Source organism: Anomaloglossus baeobatrachus, chromosome 5 (genome assembly GCF_048569485.1).
Source record: "Anomaloglossus baeobatrachus isolate aAnoBae1 chromosome 5, aAnoBae1.hap1, whole genome shotgun sequence".
NCBI classification, from domain to species: domain Eukaryota; kingdom Metazoa; phylum Chordata; class Amphibia; order Anura; family Aromobatidae; genus Anomaloglossus; species Anomaloglossus baeobatrachus.
The window spans coordinates 504769847-504787147 of NC_134357.1; the positions used below are offsets into that span (position 1 = coordinate 504769847).

General features: G+C 46.3%; 2 protein-coding genes across 2 annotated transcripts in view; both read left to right on the forward strand.

The window, feature by feature from the left end:
• LOC142311946 (oocyte zinc finger protein XlCOF8.4-like) overlaps nucleotides 1–15286 on the forward strand; it is a 33930-nt gene extending 18644 nt beyond the window's left edge. The window contains exons 6-7 of the mRNA XM_075350816.1: nucleotides 12497–12649; nucleotides 15202–15286. Of these exons, the coding sequence (XP_075206931.1) occupies nucleotides 12497–12567 (71 nt within the window). The 3' untranslated portion in view covers nucleotides 12568–12649; nucleotides 15202–15286. The remainder of the gene's footprint in view (nucleotides 1–12496; nucleotides 12650–15201) is intronic.
• LOC142311954 (uncharacterized) overlaps nucleotides 1–16992 on the forward strand; it is a 120747-nt gene extending 103755 nt beyond the window's left edge. The window contains exon 9 of the mRNA XM_075350821.1: nucleotides 15457–16992. Coding sequence (XP_075206936.1) covers nucleotides 15457–16523 — 1067 coding nt within the window. The 3' untranslated portion in view covers nucleotides 16524–16992. The remainder of the gene's footprint in view (nucleotides 1–15456) is intronic.
• The last annotated feature ends 309 nt before the right edge of the window (nucleotides 16993–17301 follow it).

A 17301-nucleotide genomic window follows, 5' to 3' on the forward strand; every position in this document is an offset into this window, starting at 1 on the left:
CCTGCAGATCAATGTTCTGGAAATCAGAGCAATCTATCTTGCCCTGCGAGCCTTCCAACAATGGCTGGAAGGCAAGCAGATTCGGATTCAGTCGGACAATTCCACGGCGGTGGCGTACATCAACCACCAAGGGGGAACACGCAGTCGCCAAGCTTTTCAAGAAGTCCAGCGGATTTTGACGTGGGTGGAAAGCAGAGCGTCCACCATATCCGCAGTTCACATCCCAGGCGTGGAAAACTGGGAAGCAGACTTTCTCAGTCGCCAGGGCATGGACGCAGGAGAATGGTCCCTTCACCCGGACGTGTTTCAGCAGATCTGTTGCCGCTGGGGGACGCCGGACGTCGAGCTGATGGCGTCACGGCACAACAACAAGGTCCCAGTTTTCATGGCACGGTCTCACGATCACCGAGCACTGGCGGCAGACGCCTTGGTTCAGGATTGGTCGCAATTCCGACTCCCCTATGTGTTCCCACCTCTAGCATTGTTACCCAGAGTTCTCCGGAAAATCAGGTCCGACTGCCATCGAGCCATACTCGTCGCTCCAGATTGGCCAAGAAGGTCGTGGTACCCGGATCTGTGGCATCTCACGGTAGGCCAACCGTGGACACTACCAGACCGTCCAGATTTGCTGTCTCAAGGGCCGTTTTTCCATCTGAATTCTGCGGCCCTGAACCTGACTGTGTGGCCATTGAGTCCTGGATCCTAGCGGCCTCAGGTTTATCTCATGAAGTTGTTGCCACAATGAGACAGGCTAGAAAACCATCCTCAGCTAAGATCTATCACAGGACGTGGAAGATATTCTTAGCGTGGTGCTTGGCTCAAGGGTTTTCTCCCTGGCCATTTGCATTGCCAATTTTTCTTTCCTTCCTGCAGTCTGGGTTGGAAAAAGGTTTGTCGCTTAGCTCTCTTAAGGGTCAAGTCTCCGCGCTATCCGTATTCTTTCAGAAGCGCTTGGCACGGCTTTCTAAAGTACGCACGTTTCTCCAAGGAGTTTCTCATATCGTTCCTCCTTACAGACGGCCATTGGAACCCTGGGATCTGAACAAGGTTCTCATTGCTCTCCAGAAGCCGCCTTTCGAGCCTTTGAAAGAGGTTTCCCTTTCTCGGCTTTCACAAAAGGTAGTTTTTCTTGTGGCGGTCACGTCTCTTCGAAGAGTGTCCGAGCTAGCGGCGTTATCTTGCAAATCTCCCTTCCTGGTGTTTCACCAAGACAAGGTAGTACTGCGTCCAATTCCAGAGTTTTCTCCCAAGGTGGTTTCTTCCTTTCATCTCAATCAGGATATCACTTTGCCATCTTTGTGTCCGCATCCAGTTCACCAATTTGAAAAGGGTTTACATCTGTTGGACCTGGTGAGAGCACTCAGGATTTACATTTCTCGCACGGCGTCTCTACGCCGTTCTGATGCGCTCTTTGTCCTAGTCGCTGGTCAGCATAAGGGATCGCAAGCTTCCAAATCCACCCTGGCGCGGTGGATCAAGGAACCAATTCTTCACACATACCGTTCTGCTGGGCTTCCGATTCCATCTGGACTGAAGGCCCATTCTACCAGAGCCGTGGGTGCGTCCTGGGCATTGCGGCATCAGGCTACGGCTCAGCAAGTGTGCCAGGCGGCTACCTGGTCGAGTCTGCACACGTTTACCAAACACTATCAAGTGCATACCTACGCTTCGGCAGATGCCAGCCTAGGTAGACAGGTCCTTCAGGCGGCGGTGGCCCACCTGTAGGAAGAGGCTGTCTGACAGCCCGTTCATGTGGTATCTTTTTACCCACCCAGGGACTGCTTTTGGACGTCCCACTGTCTGGGTCTCCCAATTAGGAGCGAAAAAGAAGAAGGGAATTTTGTTTACTTACCGTAAATTCCTTTTCTTCTAGCTCCAATTGGGAGACCCAGCACCCGCCCTATTTGTTCTTAGGGTTTCGTTTTTCGGGTGCACATGTTGTTCATGTTGTTTCTTAAGTTCTCCGATCTTGTTATCGGATTGAATTTGTTTTTGAAACTGTTATTGGCTTTCCTCCTTCTTGCTTTGGTACTAAAACTGAGGAATCCGTACTCCTACGGGAGGGTGTATAGCCAGAAGGGGAGGGGCCTTACACTTTTAAGTGTAGTTCTTTGTGCGGCCTCCAGAGGCAGTAGCTATACACCCACTGTCTGGGTCTCCCAATTGGAGCTAGAAGAAAAGGAATTTACGGTAAGTAAACAAAATTCCCTTCTTCTTCATCGTTCCTTATGGGAGACCCAGACCATGGGTGTATAGCTTCTGCCTCCGGAGGACACACAAAGTACTACACTAAAAAGTGTAGCTCCTCCCTCCGAGCATATACACCCCCTGGATGACGAAATCCAACCAGTTCAATGCTTTGTGTTCAGGAGGTCACACACACACATGCATCCTCTTTTGATTTTTGATTTCTGATTTTTGATTAAAGAGTTGGAAGAAAAGCGGGTCCAACCTGGACTCCCGGCATGTCCCTTCTCACCCCACTGTGTCGGCGGTGCTGTTAAGGTTGATCTCAAGGCTGGAGCCTTACATGCCGCGCTCCTTCACCATCCCCTCGGGCTCTGGCTTGAAGTGGGAGCCATCACGGTTCTCACTGCTCTGCAGGAGACCGGTCTCCATCCGCAGCCCTTTCAGAACCCTGACGGACGGAGCGCTCATCCCTCAGGGACCTGGCCCTGCGTCTCATAAGCTAAGTATTGAGACGTTATTCAGGGGTCCCTTGTACATTTCTTATGGGGAGAGTGTGTTATTTAACTTTACTGTGATTTCCGGCCGGTTCTCTGTTTTTTTCCTGAGAACCGCGCCGAGGGTGCCTGCTCGTCGGCCGCATGGAAAAATTTAGGCCCCGGCTTCGGCTGCGGCCTACTTTCGTTTTCACTGCCCCTGCATGTCAGTCATGCAGGGGGACAGTGCGGCGCCGCCCACCGGCCGTTCAGCACAGGGGAGGACACTCCTCCCTGAGGAGATGTTTCCCTCCCCTGTATATCTCCTTAGCCCTCCGGTTCCCGCTCTTGGATTAACCCCCGCCCCCCTCCTCCTCACTCCGGCGCCATTTTATCAGCGTTCACACACTGATCGGCGATGGCTGCTGCAGCTCTGCAATCTGTCTGGGGGTCCAAGCTGGGAATCCGGAGGGCACACAAAACTGTCTGGTAAGCCACAACCTCTGGTTGTGGACTTTTTATACACTCTCTGGGGGTCATTCTGAAGGAGTGTGTTCTTTACTACAGAGCCTCCACCTCAGCAGCATGTCTCTCACTAGGAGCAAGGCTGCAAGGCTTTACTCTATATGCACTGCATGTAAGCTCATACTGCCTGAACCGAGCACATATCCACATTGTGATGCCTGCTCTAACTTGGTGGTGCCTCAGCCTGGAGTCTCCCCAGGGGTCCCTCCGGCTGCTCCGGCCCCGGTGGCTGAACCCCCGGCTTGGGTAGCATTGTTTTCTAAAGCTATCTCCCAGTCCTTTGCCGACTCCATGGGAGAGTTGTCCCGGACTCTGCTGACCATGCATCAGCCCCCTTCTCAGGGCGCCTCTGCTGCTCCGACTCGCTCTGCAGAGCTCACAGAGGATTTTTCATCTGTTCCCAGACCCCGTCCTCCTAAACGGAGACGCAGGGACTCTTCTCCTTCCCCGTCCCACGGCTCTGATTCACATGCTGAATCGCAAGGCGAGGAGGATGCCTTTACTGTGGGCTCAGACGCTACCTCTATGTACCCCATTGATCTAACTGAAGGTGATGCAGATGTTAGTGATTTGATTGCGTCCATTAACTCCGTACTGGACCTCAATCCACCAGTGTCAGAGGAACAAGCTTCTCTGGTAGAAAAAACACCAGTTTACCTCATCTAAGAGAGCAAGGAGTACGTTTTTTAACCACTCCAGTTTTCAGGCCACTGTGACCAAACCCAGGGCCTGTCCTGACAAACGCTTTCCAAAGCGTAGTTCTGATGACCGTTTTCCTTTTCCACCAGAGATGGTCAAGGAGTGGGCTCAGTCACCGAAGGTAGATCCTCCGGTGTCTAGAATCTCAGCCCGGACAGTTGTGTCTGTGGCGGATGGCACCTCTCTTAAGGATTCCACTGACCGCCAGGTTGACCTTCTGGCCAAATCTGTATATGAAGCGGCAGGGGCCTCGTTCTCCCCGTCTTTTGCAGCAGTGTGGGCTCTTCAGGCCGTCTCTGCTTCTCTGGCGGAGATGCATTCCCTCACCAGGGACTCTATGCCCGAATTGGTTGCCTTAACTTCCCAGGCTTCGGCTTTTTCATCCTATGCTATGTCTGTCATTTTGGAGGCGTCTCACCGCACAGCGGTGGCTTCCGCTAATTCCCTCGCGATCCGCAGGATCTTGTGGCTTCGAGAGTGGAAAGCAGACGCTTCTTCCAAGAAGTACCTTGCTGGGCTCCCTTTTGCTGGGACCCGGCTGTTCGGTGAACAACTGGATGAAATCATTAAGGAAGCTACTGGCGGGAAGAGTACTTCCTTGCCACAAACTAAAACCAGGAAACCTGTCCAGGGCAGGAACCAGTCGAGGTTTCGTTCCTTTCGTTCCTCTAACTGGTCCTCCTCTAAGCCCTCAGCCTCGTCCACTAACTCAGCCAAGGATCGAAAACCCAGCTGGCGCACGAAGCCTCGTCCTCAGAAGAACGGAGGGCCGCTGCCACTAAGGCAGCCTCCTCTTGACTATCTGGCCGCGCCAGCAACGTCCTTGGTCGGTGGCAGGCTCTCCCACTTTGGCGACGTGTGGTTTCAACACGTCTCCGACCAGTGGGTGCGGGATATCATCTCCCACGGCTACAGGATAGAATTTTCTTCCAGCCCGCCGAACAGATTTTTTCTGTCCACTCCCCCCTGCTCCAAGGCCGCCGCCTTCTCTCAGGCCGTGGCATCCTTGCAGGCCAACGGAGTAATTGTACCGGTTCCCGCTCGGGAACGGTTCAGAGGTTTCTACTCAAATCTCTTCCTAGTCCCCAAAAAGGACGGTTCCTTCCGGCCCATCCTGGATCTCAAGCTTCTCAACAAGCATGTTCAGGTGCGGCACTTTCGCATGGAATCTCTGCGATCAGTCATTGCCTCAATGACCCAGGGAGACTTTCTAGCATCAATCGACATCAGAGATGCCTATTTGCATGTGCCAATTGCAGTTTCACACCAGCGTTGGCTACGTTTTGCAATCGGAGAGGAACACTTCCAATTCGTGGCTCTCCCCTTCGGGCTAGCCACGGCCCCTCGAGTATTCACCAAGGTCATGGCAGCAGTGGTTGCGGTTCTGCACCTCCAGGGGTTGGCAGTGACTCCTTACCTGGACGACCTTCTAGTCAAGGCTTCATCCAGTGCAGACTGTCAGCGGAGTGTCTCGCTCACTCTTGCCACGCTTGTTCAATTCGGGTGGCTTGTCAATCTGCCCAAGTCCACTCTGACCCCGACCCAGAAACTCGCGTACCTAGGGATGCAATTCGAGACTCTGCCGGCACTTGTCAAGCTGCCCTTAGTCAAACAGCAGTCCCTTCATTTGGCGGTGCGCTCTCTGTTGCGGCCCCGCTGTCATTCCATCAGGCACCTCATGCAGGTGCTGGGTCAGATGGTGGCGTCAATGGAAGCGGTTCCCTTTGCCCAGTTCCATCTGCGTCCCCTGCAGCTGGACATTCTCCGCTGTTGGGACAAGCGGACCTCTTCCTTGCACAGGCTAGTGTCTCTGTCGCCACAGACCAGGAGCTCTCTTCAGTGGTGGCTTTGGCCCCTCTCTCTGTCTCAGGGGCGCTCCTTCCTGGCCCCGTCCTGGGTGATCCTCACCACGGACGCCAGTCTATCCAGCTGGGGAGCAGTGTTTCTCCACCACAGGGCACTTGGACTCCGTCCGAATCAGCCCTCTCGATCAATGTGCTGGAAATCAGAGCTGTGCTCCTAGCTCTCGTAGCCTTTCTCCACCTGTTGGCGGGCAAGCACATTCGAGTCCAGTCAGACAACGCGACAGCGGTTGCCTACATCAATCACCAGGGCGGGACTCGCAGCCGCCTGGCAATGTTGGAGGTTCAACGTATCCTTCAGTGGACGGAGGATTCCAAGTCCACCATATCCGCAGTCCACATCCCAGGCGTAGAAAACTGGGAGGCAGATTATCTCAGCCGTCAAACCGTGGACAGCGGCGAGTGGGCCCTGCATCCTGCAGTGTTCCGGTCAATCTGCCGCAAGTGGGGCACTCCGGAAGTGGATCTCATGGCATCCCGGCACAACAACAAGGTCCCGGTTTACGTGGCTCGCTCCCACGATCCTCAGGCCTTGGCAGCGGACGCGCTGGTTCAGGATTGGTCCCAGTTCCGTCTGGCCTACGTGTTCCCCCCCCCCCCCTAGCTCTCTTGCCCAGAGTCCTGCGCAAGATCAGAATGGAGGGCCGTCGGGTCATAATCATTGCTCCAGACTGGCCCAGACGAGCTTGGTACCCAGACCTGCTCCGTCTGTCCGTAGAGGTGCCGTGGCATCTCCCGGACCGCCCAGACCTTCTCTCACAAGGTCCGTTTTTCCGCCAGAATTCTGCGGCCCTCAGATTGACGGCGTGGCTCTTGAGTCCTGGATCCTGACGGCTTCAGGCATTCCTTCCGAGGTCATCTCCACTATGACTCAGGCTCGGAAGTCTTCCTCGGCCAGGATTTACCACAGGACTTGGAGAATTTTCCTGTCCTGGTGTCGTTCTTCCGGCCATGCTCCTTGGCCTTTTTCCTTGCCGACCATCCTGTCCTTTCTACAGTCCGGTCTGCAGCTAGGACTATCCCTCAATTTCCTCAAGGGACAGGTCTCGGCTCTGTCAGTGTTGTTCCAGCGGCGTATCGCCCGACTGGCCCAGGTGCGCACCTTCATGCAGGGCGCATCTCACATCATTCCTCCTTATCGGCGGCTCTTGGATCCCTGGGACCTTAATCTGGTCCTCACGGCCTTACAGAAACCCCCCTTTGAGCCTCTTAGGGAGGTTTCTCTGTTTCGACTTTCACAGAAAGTGGTTTTTCTGGTGGCCATAACTTCTCTCAGGAGAGTCTCTGATTTGGCTGCGCTTTCTTCGGAGTCACCCTTTTTGGTTTTTCACCAAGACAAGGTGGTTCTCCGTCCGACGCCGGACTTTCTCCCTAAGGTGGTGTCTCCTTTCCACCTTAACCAGGACATTTCATTGCCTTCCCTTTGTCCGGCCCCTGTGCATCGCTTTGAGAAAGCGTTGCATACTTTAGATTTGGTGCGGGCGCTCCGGATCTATGTGTCACGCACCGCTGCTCTTAGGCGGTGCACCTCTCTTTTTGTGCTGACCGCAGGTCAGCGCAAGGGGGTCTCGGCTTCCAAACCGACCCTAGCTCGTTGGATTAGGTCGGCCATTTCCGATGCCTACCAATGTGCTCAGGTGCCTCCCCCGCCGGGGATTAGAGCGCACTCGACCAGAGCTGTTGGTGCCTCTTGGGCTTTTAGGCACCAGGCTACGGCTCGGCAGGTCTGTCAGGCTGCCACTTGGTCTAGTCTGCACACCTTTTCGAAGCACTACCAAGTGCATGCTCATGCTTCGGCAGATGCGAGCTTGGGCAGACGCATCCTTCAGGCGGCTGTCGCCCATTTGTGAAGTTAGGTTTTGCCTACTTCTCAGTTTTCTGTTTATTTCCCACCCATGGACTGCTTTGAGACGTCCCATGGTCTGGGTCTCCCATAAGGAACGATGAAGAAAAAGAGAATTTTGTTTACTTACCGTAAATTCTTTTTCTTATAGTTCCGACATGGGAGACCCAGCACCCTCCCTGTTGCCTATTGGCAGTTCTTGTTCCGTGTGTTTTCACCGGCTGTTGTTGTAGACAGAGGTTCCGGTTATTCCGGGTCTTACTCTATCTCTACTTGTGGGTGGATGTCCTCCTTCAGCTTTTGCACTAAACTGGTTGGATTTCGTCATCCAGGGGGTGTATATGCTCGGAGGGAGGAGCTACACTTTTTAGTGTAGTACTTTGTGTGTCCTCCGGAGGCAGAAGCTATACACCCATGGTCTGGGTCTCCCATGTCGGAACTAGAAGAAAAAGAATTTACGGTAAGTAAACAAAATTCTCTTTTTTGCACATCTGAGCATTGAGGAGGAGAGATTTCCAGGCAATGATAGTAGACTTATGTAGCATATTTTTGGGTAAGGGTCTCGAATGATCCATGAGATGAGCCAGTAATAGGGCAAGTAGAGATTTGTTGTTGTTTAAACTTCTTTCAGTCATAACCCAGGCTGGGTTGTCTCCATCTTGCAGCCATTTTTGGTTAAGCTTTCTAATGCTTGTTGAATAGTAAGCAGATAAGTTGGGGAGGCTTAGTCCACCACTCTTTTTATGTTTTGCTAAGATGGATCTTCCAACCCTAGGTTTATTAGGTATTATTGTGGTATGTATCCACCTTCACAAAAGATGCTCCGACATATGTTTTCACATTCTATTTATTTTTTACATCTGTCAGGAAAAACACAGGAGCAAACTCTGAACACTACCTTACACCAATGGAAACTGTCGAGAAATTTCTGCAATTATTTCACAAAATGGGGCGTTTAAATGAAGCTTCCTCCACCAGTACTCGGCCAAATGTCCTGACAACAAATTTTGGAATGTGCCACACATCTTTCTCAGTATTTCCGTCTTCACATGACCCCAATGCGCTTCAATGCGCTGAGTATTAGCACCAGTTATCGGATCAACGAAATTCTGCTCATGATTGACGGATTGATGCGCATAATTGAACATGGGCCAGTTATTTATATTTCGATAAGCGGCCCACTGATCAGAGATGATCCTAGAACCAGGCGCAATGTGACACTGAATAATAGGTCTCAACGTTGCTTCCTTACGGCGAAGGATGTGAAACATGCGTAATTCTTGCTCGCCATTTGGATGCTTCCACACCATGCTGAAGATCCATGGACCAACGATGCGGTTTCCAAAATTCTGGCGAGCTGGAGTGGCGCGATTTACAAGTAGCAACCTTCCACGGTTATATTTTCGGATCTTGTAGAGCCATATTTGGATCAAACTGACTGCTCTTAGGTTACTGGAGCATGTCAGAGTATCTTTTGTGGAGGTGGATACATGCCACAATATTTGGATCAAAACTGACTGCTCTTAGGTTAGTGGATACATACTGGAGCATGTCAGAGTAGTTGTTTGTGGAGGTGGATACATGCCACAATAATACCGGTTTATTATTGTTTCATATGTATTTGATTAACTAGTGTTGGAGTTTTTGTAACCATTATTTGGGGATGATTAAGGGGATAGAGCTGAAAACAAATATGAGTTTAGGCAGTATTGACATATTGTATGAGACTACTCTTCCTATCAATGAGAGTTCGACTTGCAAAGTTTAAGAGGATATTTTGTATAGATTGGTATATGGTCTCTAGGTTTGTTTGAATTCTATTTGATAAGGGTTTCATTAAAAAGATTCTTGGGTATGATATTTTTTTTCATTTTCCCTCTTAAATGAGTATTCCTTTTTAATAGTGTTTTGAATATCTTGGTCCGTATGAAAGTTGATTATTTAGGATTTAGTTTGATTAACTTTATAGAAAGAAACCAGAGAAAAGCTATTTAGTATATCAGATCTGATCTGGCTGTATGAAAAGCTATAGTGGGGTCTAAGGGGAAAACTTTTCTCCTTGCGGAGACTGACAAACCAATCTGACTGCCACTGAGGAGTCTTATAGCTGCATTTCTCCTCTAAGAAATATTCAAATTGTCTCTCATACTTTGCACTGGCGAAGGGCAATCGCCCCAAAACACTATGTCTGCAAATTGAGGTTCTGATCTGGCATAAATCCTAAGTCTTATGAAAAGGCTTGTTAAAGGGTCACTAGGAATTGCTACTTCCAATAGGTGGCATTAGAGTTCGTCTCCTTCCTCCCTGAAGAGACAATTTGAATATTTCCCAGAGAAGCATTGTAGCTATAAGACTCCTCACTGGCAGACAGATTGGTTTGTCAGTCTCCGCAATGAGAAACGTTTTCCCTGTTTCCTCATATAGTTCATCAGTTTTTCTTTTGCCTGGAAGAAGTGAATTTTAAGAATTACGTCCCTTGGAGTGTCTGTTTGTATGAATCTAGCCAAACCAAACAAATGGCCCAAAATATATATAATCGCAATACATTTTTGTGTGAAAGCTTTCTCTATGGGAGTATTTGTACATGTGTTCTTCTAAAGGGGAATTCTGTGATTTGTAGTGTCGGGTTTGCGTATTTCCCACACTGATGTTATATATTTAAGCACTTTATTAACTTTGAAGCTATTTGCTCAATTATTGGCACCTTATTAATATTTAATATATAGTACAGACTAAAAGTTAGGACACACCTTCTCATTCAAAGAATTCTTTTTATTTTCATGACTGAAAATTGTAGATTCACATTGAACACATCAAAACTATGAATTAACACATGTGGAATGAAATACTTAACAAAAAATTGTGAAACAACTGAAAATATGTCTTATATTCTAGGTTTTTCAAATTAGCCACCTTTTGCTTTGATTACTGCTTTGCACACTCTTAGCATTCTCTTGATGAGCTTCAAGAGGTAGTCACCGGAAATGGTTTTCACTTCACAGATGTGTCCTGTTAGGTTTAATAAGTGGGATTTCTTGCCTTATAAATGGGGTTGAGACCATCAGTTGTGTTGTGCAGAAGCCTGGTGGATACACAGCTGATAGTCCTACTGAATAGACTGTTAGCTGCTTTTTTATTGCCATAATACAAATTCTAAGGAAAGAAAAATGAGTGGCCATCATTACTTTAAGAAATGAAGGTCAGTCAGTCTGAAAAATTGGGAAAACTTTGAAAGTGTCCCCAAGTGCAGTGGCAAAAACCATCAAACGCTACAAAGCAACTGGCTCACATGAGGACCGCCCCAGGAAAGGAAGACTAAGAGTCACCTCTGCTGTGGAGAATAAGTTTATCTGAGTCACCAGCCTCAGAAATCTCAGGTTAACAGCAGCTCACATTAGAGACCAGGTCAATGCCACACTGAGTTCTAGCAGCAGACACATCTCTAGAACAACTGTTAAGAGGAGACTTTGTGCAGCAGGCCTTCATGTTAAAATAGCTGCTAGGAAACCACTGCTAAGGACAGGCAACAAGCAGAAGAGACTTGTTTGGGCTAAAGAACACAAGGAATGGACATTAGACCAATGGAAATCTGTGCTTTGGTCTGATGAGTCCAAATTTGAGATCTTTGGATCCAACCACCGTGTCTTTGTGCGACGCAGAAAAGGTGAACGGATGGACTCTACATGCCTAGTTCCCACCGTGAAGCATAGAGGAGGAAATGTGATGGTGTGGGGGTGCTTTGCTGGTGACACTGTTGGGGATTTATTCAAAATTGAAGGCATCCTGAACCAGCATGGCTACCACAACATGTTGCAGCGGCATGCTATTCCATCCGGTTTGCGTTTAGTTGGACCATCATTTATTTTTCAACAGGACAATAACCCCAAACACACCTCCAGGCTGTGTAAGTGCTATTTGACTAAGAAGGAGCATGATAGGGTGCTACGCCAGATGACCTGGCCTCCACAGTCACCAGACCTGAACCCAATCGAGATGGTTTGGGGTGAGCTGGACCACAGAGTGAAGGCAAAAGGGCCAACAAGTTCTAAGCATCTTTGGGAACTCCTTCAAGACTGTTGGAAAACCATTTCCGGTGACTACCTCTTGAAGCTCATCAAGAGAATGTCAAGAGTGTGATTTTTTTTTTTTGTTAAGTATTTAATTCCACATGTGTTAATTTATTGTTTTGATGCCTTCAATGTGAGTCTACAATTTTCAGAGTCATGAAAATAAAGAAAACTCTTTGAATGAGAAGGTGTGTTCAAACTTTTGGTCTGTACTGTATATATATCTTGTTTTCTTCTTGGGTATTTTTGTATGAATCTAGGTTTTTGTAGACAATGTGCTTGGTCCACTGTAAGATCCAGTACTGTTAGATCTGGTATTGTTTTCTTGAGTAGATTCTTTATGTAGGGCTGCAGGTCATCTGTCTTTACTGATTCAAGTATACCTCTTATTTTGATGTTATTCCGTCTATTTCGATCCTTCAGATCGGCTACTTTGGCTTTCAGGGAGTGTAAATCGTCTTTTATTTTGGGTTTTAGCGATGGTTTTCGTGGTTTTAGTTAGGTTAGATACTTCTGCTTCGGTACATTCTACTTTGAAGGTGATGGTTTCAAATGATGACTTCATTTCGTTAGTTTGGTTACTAAAGTCGGCTTTCATGGATTCCTTAGAAGATCTTGTGAAATAGGTTGGTCTGTTGTTTTGAAGTTTTGTAGTGGGACATTGGATGAGTTGTACCTTTCGTGGTCTTTTCTTGGCCACTGTTTCATTGAGCTAGGATTGGGTGAGGAGTCAGGTTCAGAATCTAAGTCTGATATCGGGCTAGCTATATCACTGTTTGAACTTTTCCCCGAATCTAATTCCTTTCTCTTCTGTCTTGCTGTCATTCGAGTGCATAGCATTCAGTCGTCTGCCTTTGGGACCAATTGCTGGGACCATGAATCCTCTTGGAATGGAAGACGCACCATAATAAAAACCTAAGCAGGATTCTGTGATCCTTAATCTTTCAAATCAACCTCCTTACCTATTCAGGAGCCTACACCAATTGCAAAGTAAGAAAGCAAGGCAGAAATCCACTCACTATTAACCAACACCTTTATTATTCCAATCAGTAAGGTATTCGCGACCATGCGAAACTCAATTTGCAATTAATAAGATTCCAAGCACTGATACTGGGATCAAGTATACTTAACAAAATGGCGTCTGAAAAATAAAAAGAGAAAATAATGACCAAAACACAGCCACACATCCAACAAGGGGAAACCAACAAACACCCCCAACTTGAGAAAAGTATGGGTAAACCAAAAAATTAACCCAGACATCAACAAAAAAATCTCACCGCTCTATTCTTTTATATTATAAACAATAATAAAAAATGAAAAAAACATGTTTTATCACCTATTAAAAAAATAAGTTTGGTAGCATTGTAATCATACTGACCTGAAAATTCACATTGCCAAGTAATTTTTACCTCACACTGAACAACTTAAAAATAAAAAATCCCATTTTAGGTCAATTAGGATTACCAAAATATTTATATATGCGAAATACCAGAATAATGAGGGAGAGAATGTTTTAAGGCATTTTTATTACTTTCTACAAAGTCAAAAGTTTACATACACTAAGGGGTACTTTGCACACTACGACATCGCAAGCCGATGCTGCGATGCCGAGCGCGATAGTCCCTGCCCCCGTCGCAGCTGCGATATCATTGTGATAGCTGCCGTAGCGAATATTATCACATGCACTCACCTGTCGTGCGACGTCGCTCTGGCCGGCGAACCGCCTCCTTATTAAGGGGGCGGGTCATGCGGCGTCACTGCGACGTCACACGGCAGGCGGCCAATAGAAGCGGAGGGGCGGAGATGAGCGGGATGTAAACATCCCGCCCACCTCCTTCCTTCCGCATAGCCGACGGGAGGCACGGTGACGCAGGTAGATGTTCCTCGCTCCTGCGACTTCACACACAGCGATGTGTGCTGCCACAGGAGCGAGGAACAACATCAGACCGTCGCATCAGCGTAATTATGGAATTCGCCAACGCTACACCGATGATACGATTACGACGTTTTTGCGCTCGTTAATCGTATCATCTAGGATTTACACACTACGATGTCGAGAGCGACGCTGGAAGTGCGTCACTTTTGACATGACCCCACCGACATCGCACCTGCGATGTCATAGTGTGCAAAGCCCGCCTAAGAGTACTATGCCTTAAAACAATATGGGACAGCCATATGATGATGTCATGTCTTTGGAAGCTTCTCATAGGTTTATTGGCAAGATCTGAGTTAGAGATACTCCTGTGGACTTATTTTAATATACACATGAAACACACTGCTTCTTTGTGTAGCATCATGGGAAAGTAAAAAAAAATCAGCCAAAATCTCAGGAAGAGAATTGTGGACTCGCACACACATGGTTCTTTCTTGGGTGCAATTTCCAGATACCTAAAGGTGCCTCGTTCATCTTAACAAATGCAAATACAGAGAAGATGGGAATGTCCAGCCATCATAAAAAAAGCCAGATTAGTGTTTGAACTGTTTGGCTATAATGACCATTGTTATGTTTGAAGGAGAAGCTTTGAAGCCTAAGAACACGATCCTAACTGTGAACATAGGGGTGGCAGCATCATTTTGTGGAGTTGTTTTGCTGCAGGAGGGACTTGTGCACTTCACAAAATAGATGGCATCATGAGGAAAGAAGCTTATGTGGCAATACTGAATCAACATCTCAACATATTAGCTAGGAACTTAAACCTTGGTCGGAAATGGGTTTTCCAAATGGACAATGACCCGAAGCATACCGCCAGACTGGTTACAAAGCATAACAAAGTCAATGTTTTGGTGTGGCCATCACAAAGCACTGATCTCAATCCTATTGAAAATTTATGGGCAAAGCTGAAAAGGCAGGTGCGAGCAAGGCGACCTACAAACATAGCTCAGTTACACTAGCTCTGTTAGGAAGAAAGGGCCCCAAATTCCTACCAACCATTGTGAGAAGGTTGTAGAAGGATATCTAAAATGTGTGACCCACGTGATACAGTTTAAGAACAATGGTACCAAATACTAATGAAATGTATATAAACTTTTGACTTTGCAGAAAGTAATAAAAAGTGCCTTAAAATATTCTCTCTCTCATTATTCTGGCATTCGGCAAATATAAAAAATTTTAATCTTAATTGACTGAAAACGTGAAAGGTTTATTCTGATTTCATGTCAGATGGTGAGAAAAATATTCATGTGTGTCTTTTTAGATAGTGTATGTAAACAAGGTGAAGAAAACTGTGGAAATCTTAATGCTGGCTAAAACAGACAATGGCTTACCTGCTATTCATCATTTCACAGGGATTTGGACTTCACTGTATGAAGTTCCCAAGTCTTTCCAGGAATGAGTCACTTATCAATATTTTTACAGTTTATGGCCAAAGTTTGATCCAGCTCATACTCAAGTCTACAGTTTCCATCATTGTCCTAGTCAGGTGGAAGTTGTATTTTATTACAAATTGTCTAAATTTATACCCTACATTCATAAATATTTTAAAATTGAAGTATTTTCTAAAAAGTGGTTTGAAAAATAAAACAACTACATTTTGTTTTTGCAGATGACTGGACCTTGAGGTTAGAGAAGTATCTTCTATTTTCAGATTTTAAAGCAGATAAATATGAAGATCATGCCATTACACCAGGTATACTTTCAGCCCTCCTCAGTAAAGATCTATCATCTGATCCTTTTGAACAGGTTCTATCTACTAATTCATCACAGATTGTTAAGCAAAATAAATATAATAAAAGGCATGCTAAACATCAAAGAGCTCACAGAAGTAACGGACCATTTTCATGTTCAAAATGTGGAAAAGTTTTTCGAGACAAATCAACTTTTGGTAGACATGAGAGAATTCACACAGGAGTGAAGCCATTTTCTTGTTTAGACTGTTCAAAATGTTTTACGGAGAAATCAAATCTTCTTGCACATCAGAGAATTCATACAGGAGAAAAACAATTTTCATGTTCAGAATGTGGGAAATGTTATTCTACAAAATCTCATCTTGCTAGACATCAGAGAATTCACACTGGTGAGAAGCCATTTTTATGTTCAGAATGTGGGAAATGTTTTACAGATAAATCAACTCTTGTTAGACATCAAAAAATTCACACAGGGGAGAAGCCATTTTCATGTTCAGAATGTTGGAAATGTTTTACAGATAAATCAAATCTTCTTGCACATCAGAGAGTTCACATAGGTAAGAAGCCATTTTCATGTTCAGAATGTGGGAAATGTTTTACAAGCAAATCAAGTCTCCTTTCACATCAGAGACTTCACACAGATGAGAAGCCATTTTCATGTTTAGAATGTGGTAAATGTTTTACGGATAAATCAACTCTTGTTGGACATCAAAGAATTCACACAGGGGAGAAGCCATTTTCATGTTCAGAATGTGGGAAATGTTTTACAGATAAATCAAATCTTCTTGCACATCAGAGAGTTCACACAGGTGAGAAGCCATTTTCATGTTCAGAATGTGGGAAATATTTTTCTACGAAATCTGATTTTGCTAAACATCAAAGAATTCACACAGGGGAGAAGCCATTTTCTTGTTCAGAATGTTGGAAATGTTTTACAGATAAATCAAATCTTCTTGCACATCAGAGAGTTCACACAGGTGAGAAGCCATTTTCATGTTCAGAATGTGGGAAATGTTTTACAAGCAAATCAAATCTCCTTTCACATCAGAGACTTCACATAGATGAGAAGCCATTTTCATGTTTAGAATGTGGTAAATGTTTTACTCAGAAAACAAATCTTGCTAGACATCAGAGAATTCACACAGATGAGAAGACTTTTTCATGTTCAGAATGTGGGAAATGTTTTACAGAGAAATCACATCTTGTTGCACATCATAGAATTCACACAGTGGAGAAGTGATTTTCATGTTTAGAAGTGTTTTAATTGGAACACAAATCTTGATACAAATCTTATCCTTCAGAGAAATCGCAAAGGGGAAAAGCTTTTTCATATTCAGAATGTGAGAAATTCTTTAGTCGGAAACAAATCTTGCTAAGCATCAGAGAATTCAGATAAGGTGAAGCCATTTTTTTGTTAAAAATGTGAGAAATGTTTTATAAACGCATTACATGTGCCACACATCAGAGAAGTCAAGCAGAAGAAATGTTGGTTCTCAAAATGTGAGCACAGCCCTAACTACGAATTTAGTGTAATTACAAATCAGACAAATCACACAGGGAGACAGACATTTTTTTTATTTTCTTTGAATCATTTCCTTGGCAAATTGTACCAGACATAAAAAACTAAAACATTTACTGTCAGTGTAAAGCCACTTTTCATACATGAGAAAGGGAAAGCAACTTAAAGCACTAATTGATGATTAAAGAATGTAAGCAATCTATATATATAATTACCTTATTCTGTCTGTCTGTCTGTCTGTCTTGCTCCAAAATTGTGTCCTTACGGTGACACAAAGCTGATTGGCCGCTGGGCTCGCCATGGCCCCGCCCCCCTGCACGGATTGGCCTCTCGCCCAGGCTGCGCCCCCACACGGATTGGCCGGCCGCTCGCCCAGGCTCCGCCCCCCCACAGATTGGCCTCTCGCCACGGCACCCTGCAGGCATTGGCAACTCGGCCACGCCCCGCCCCCCTCACGCAATGCACGCTAGCTCTGGCCCCGCCCCCCCACGCATTCCCC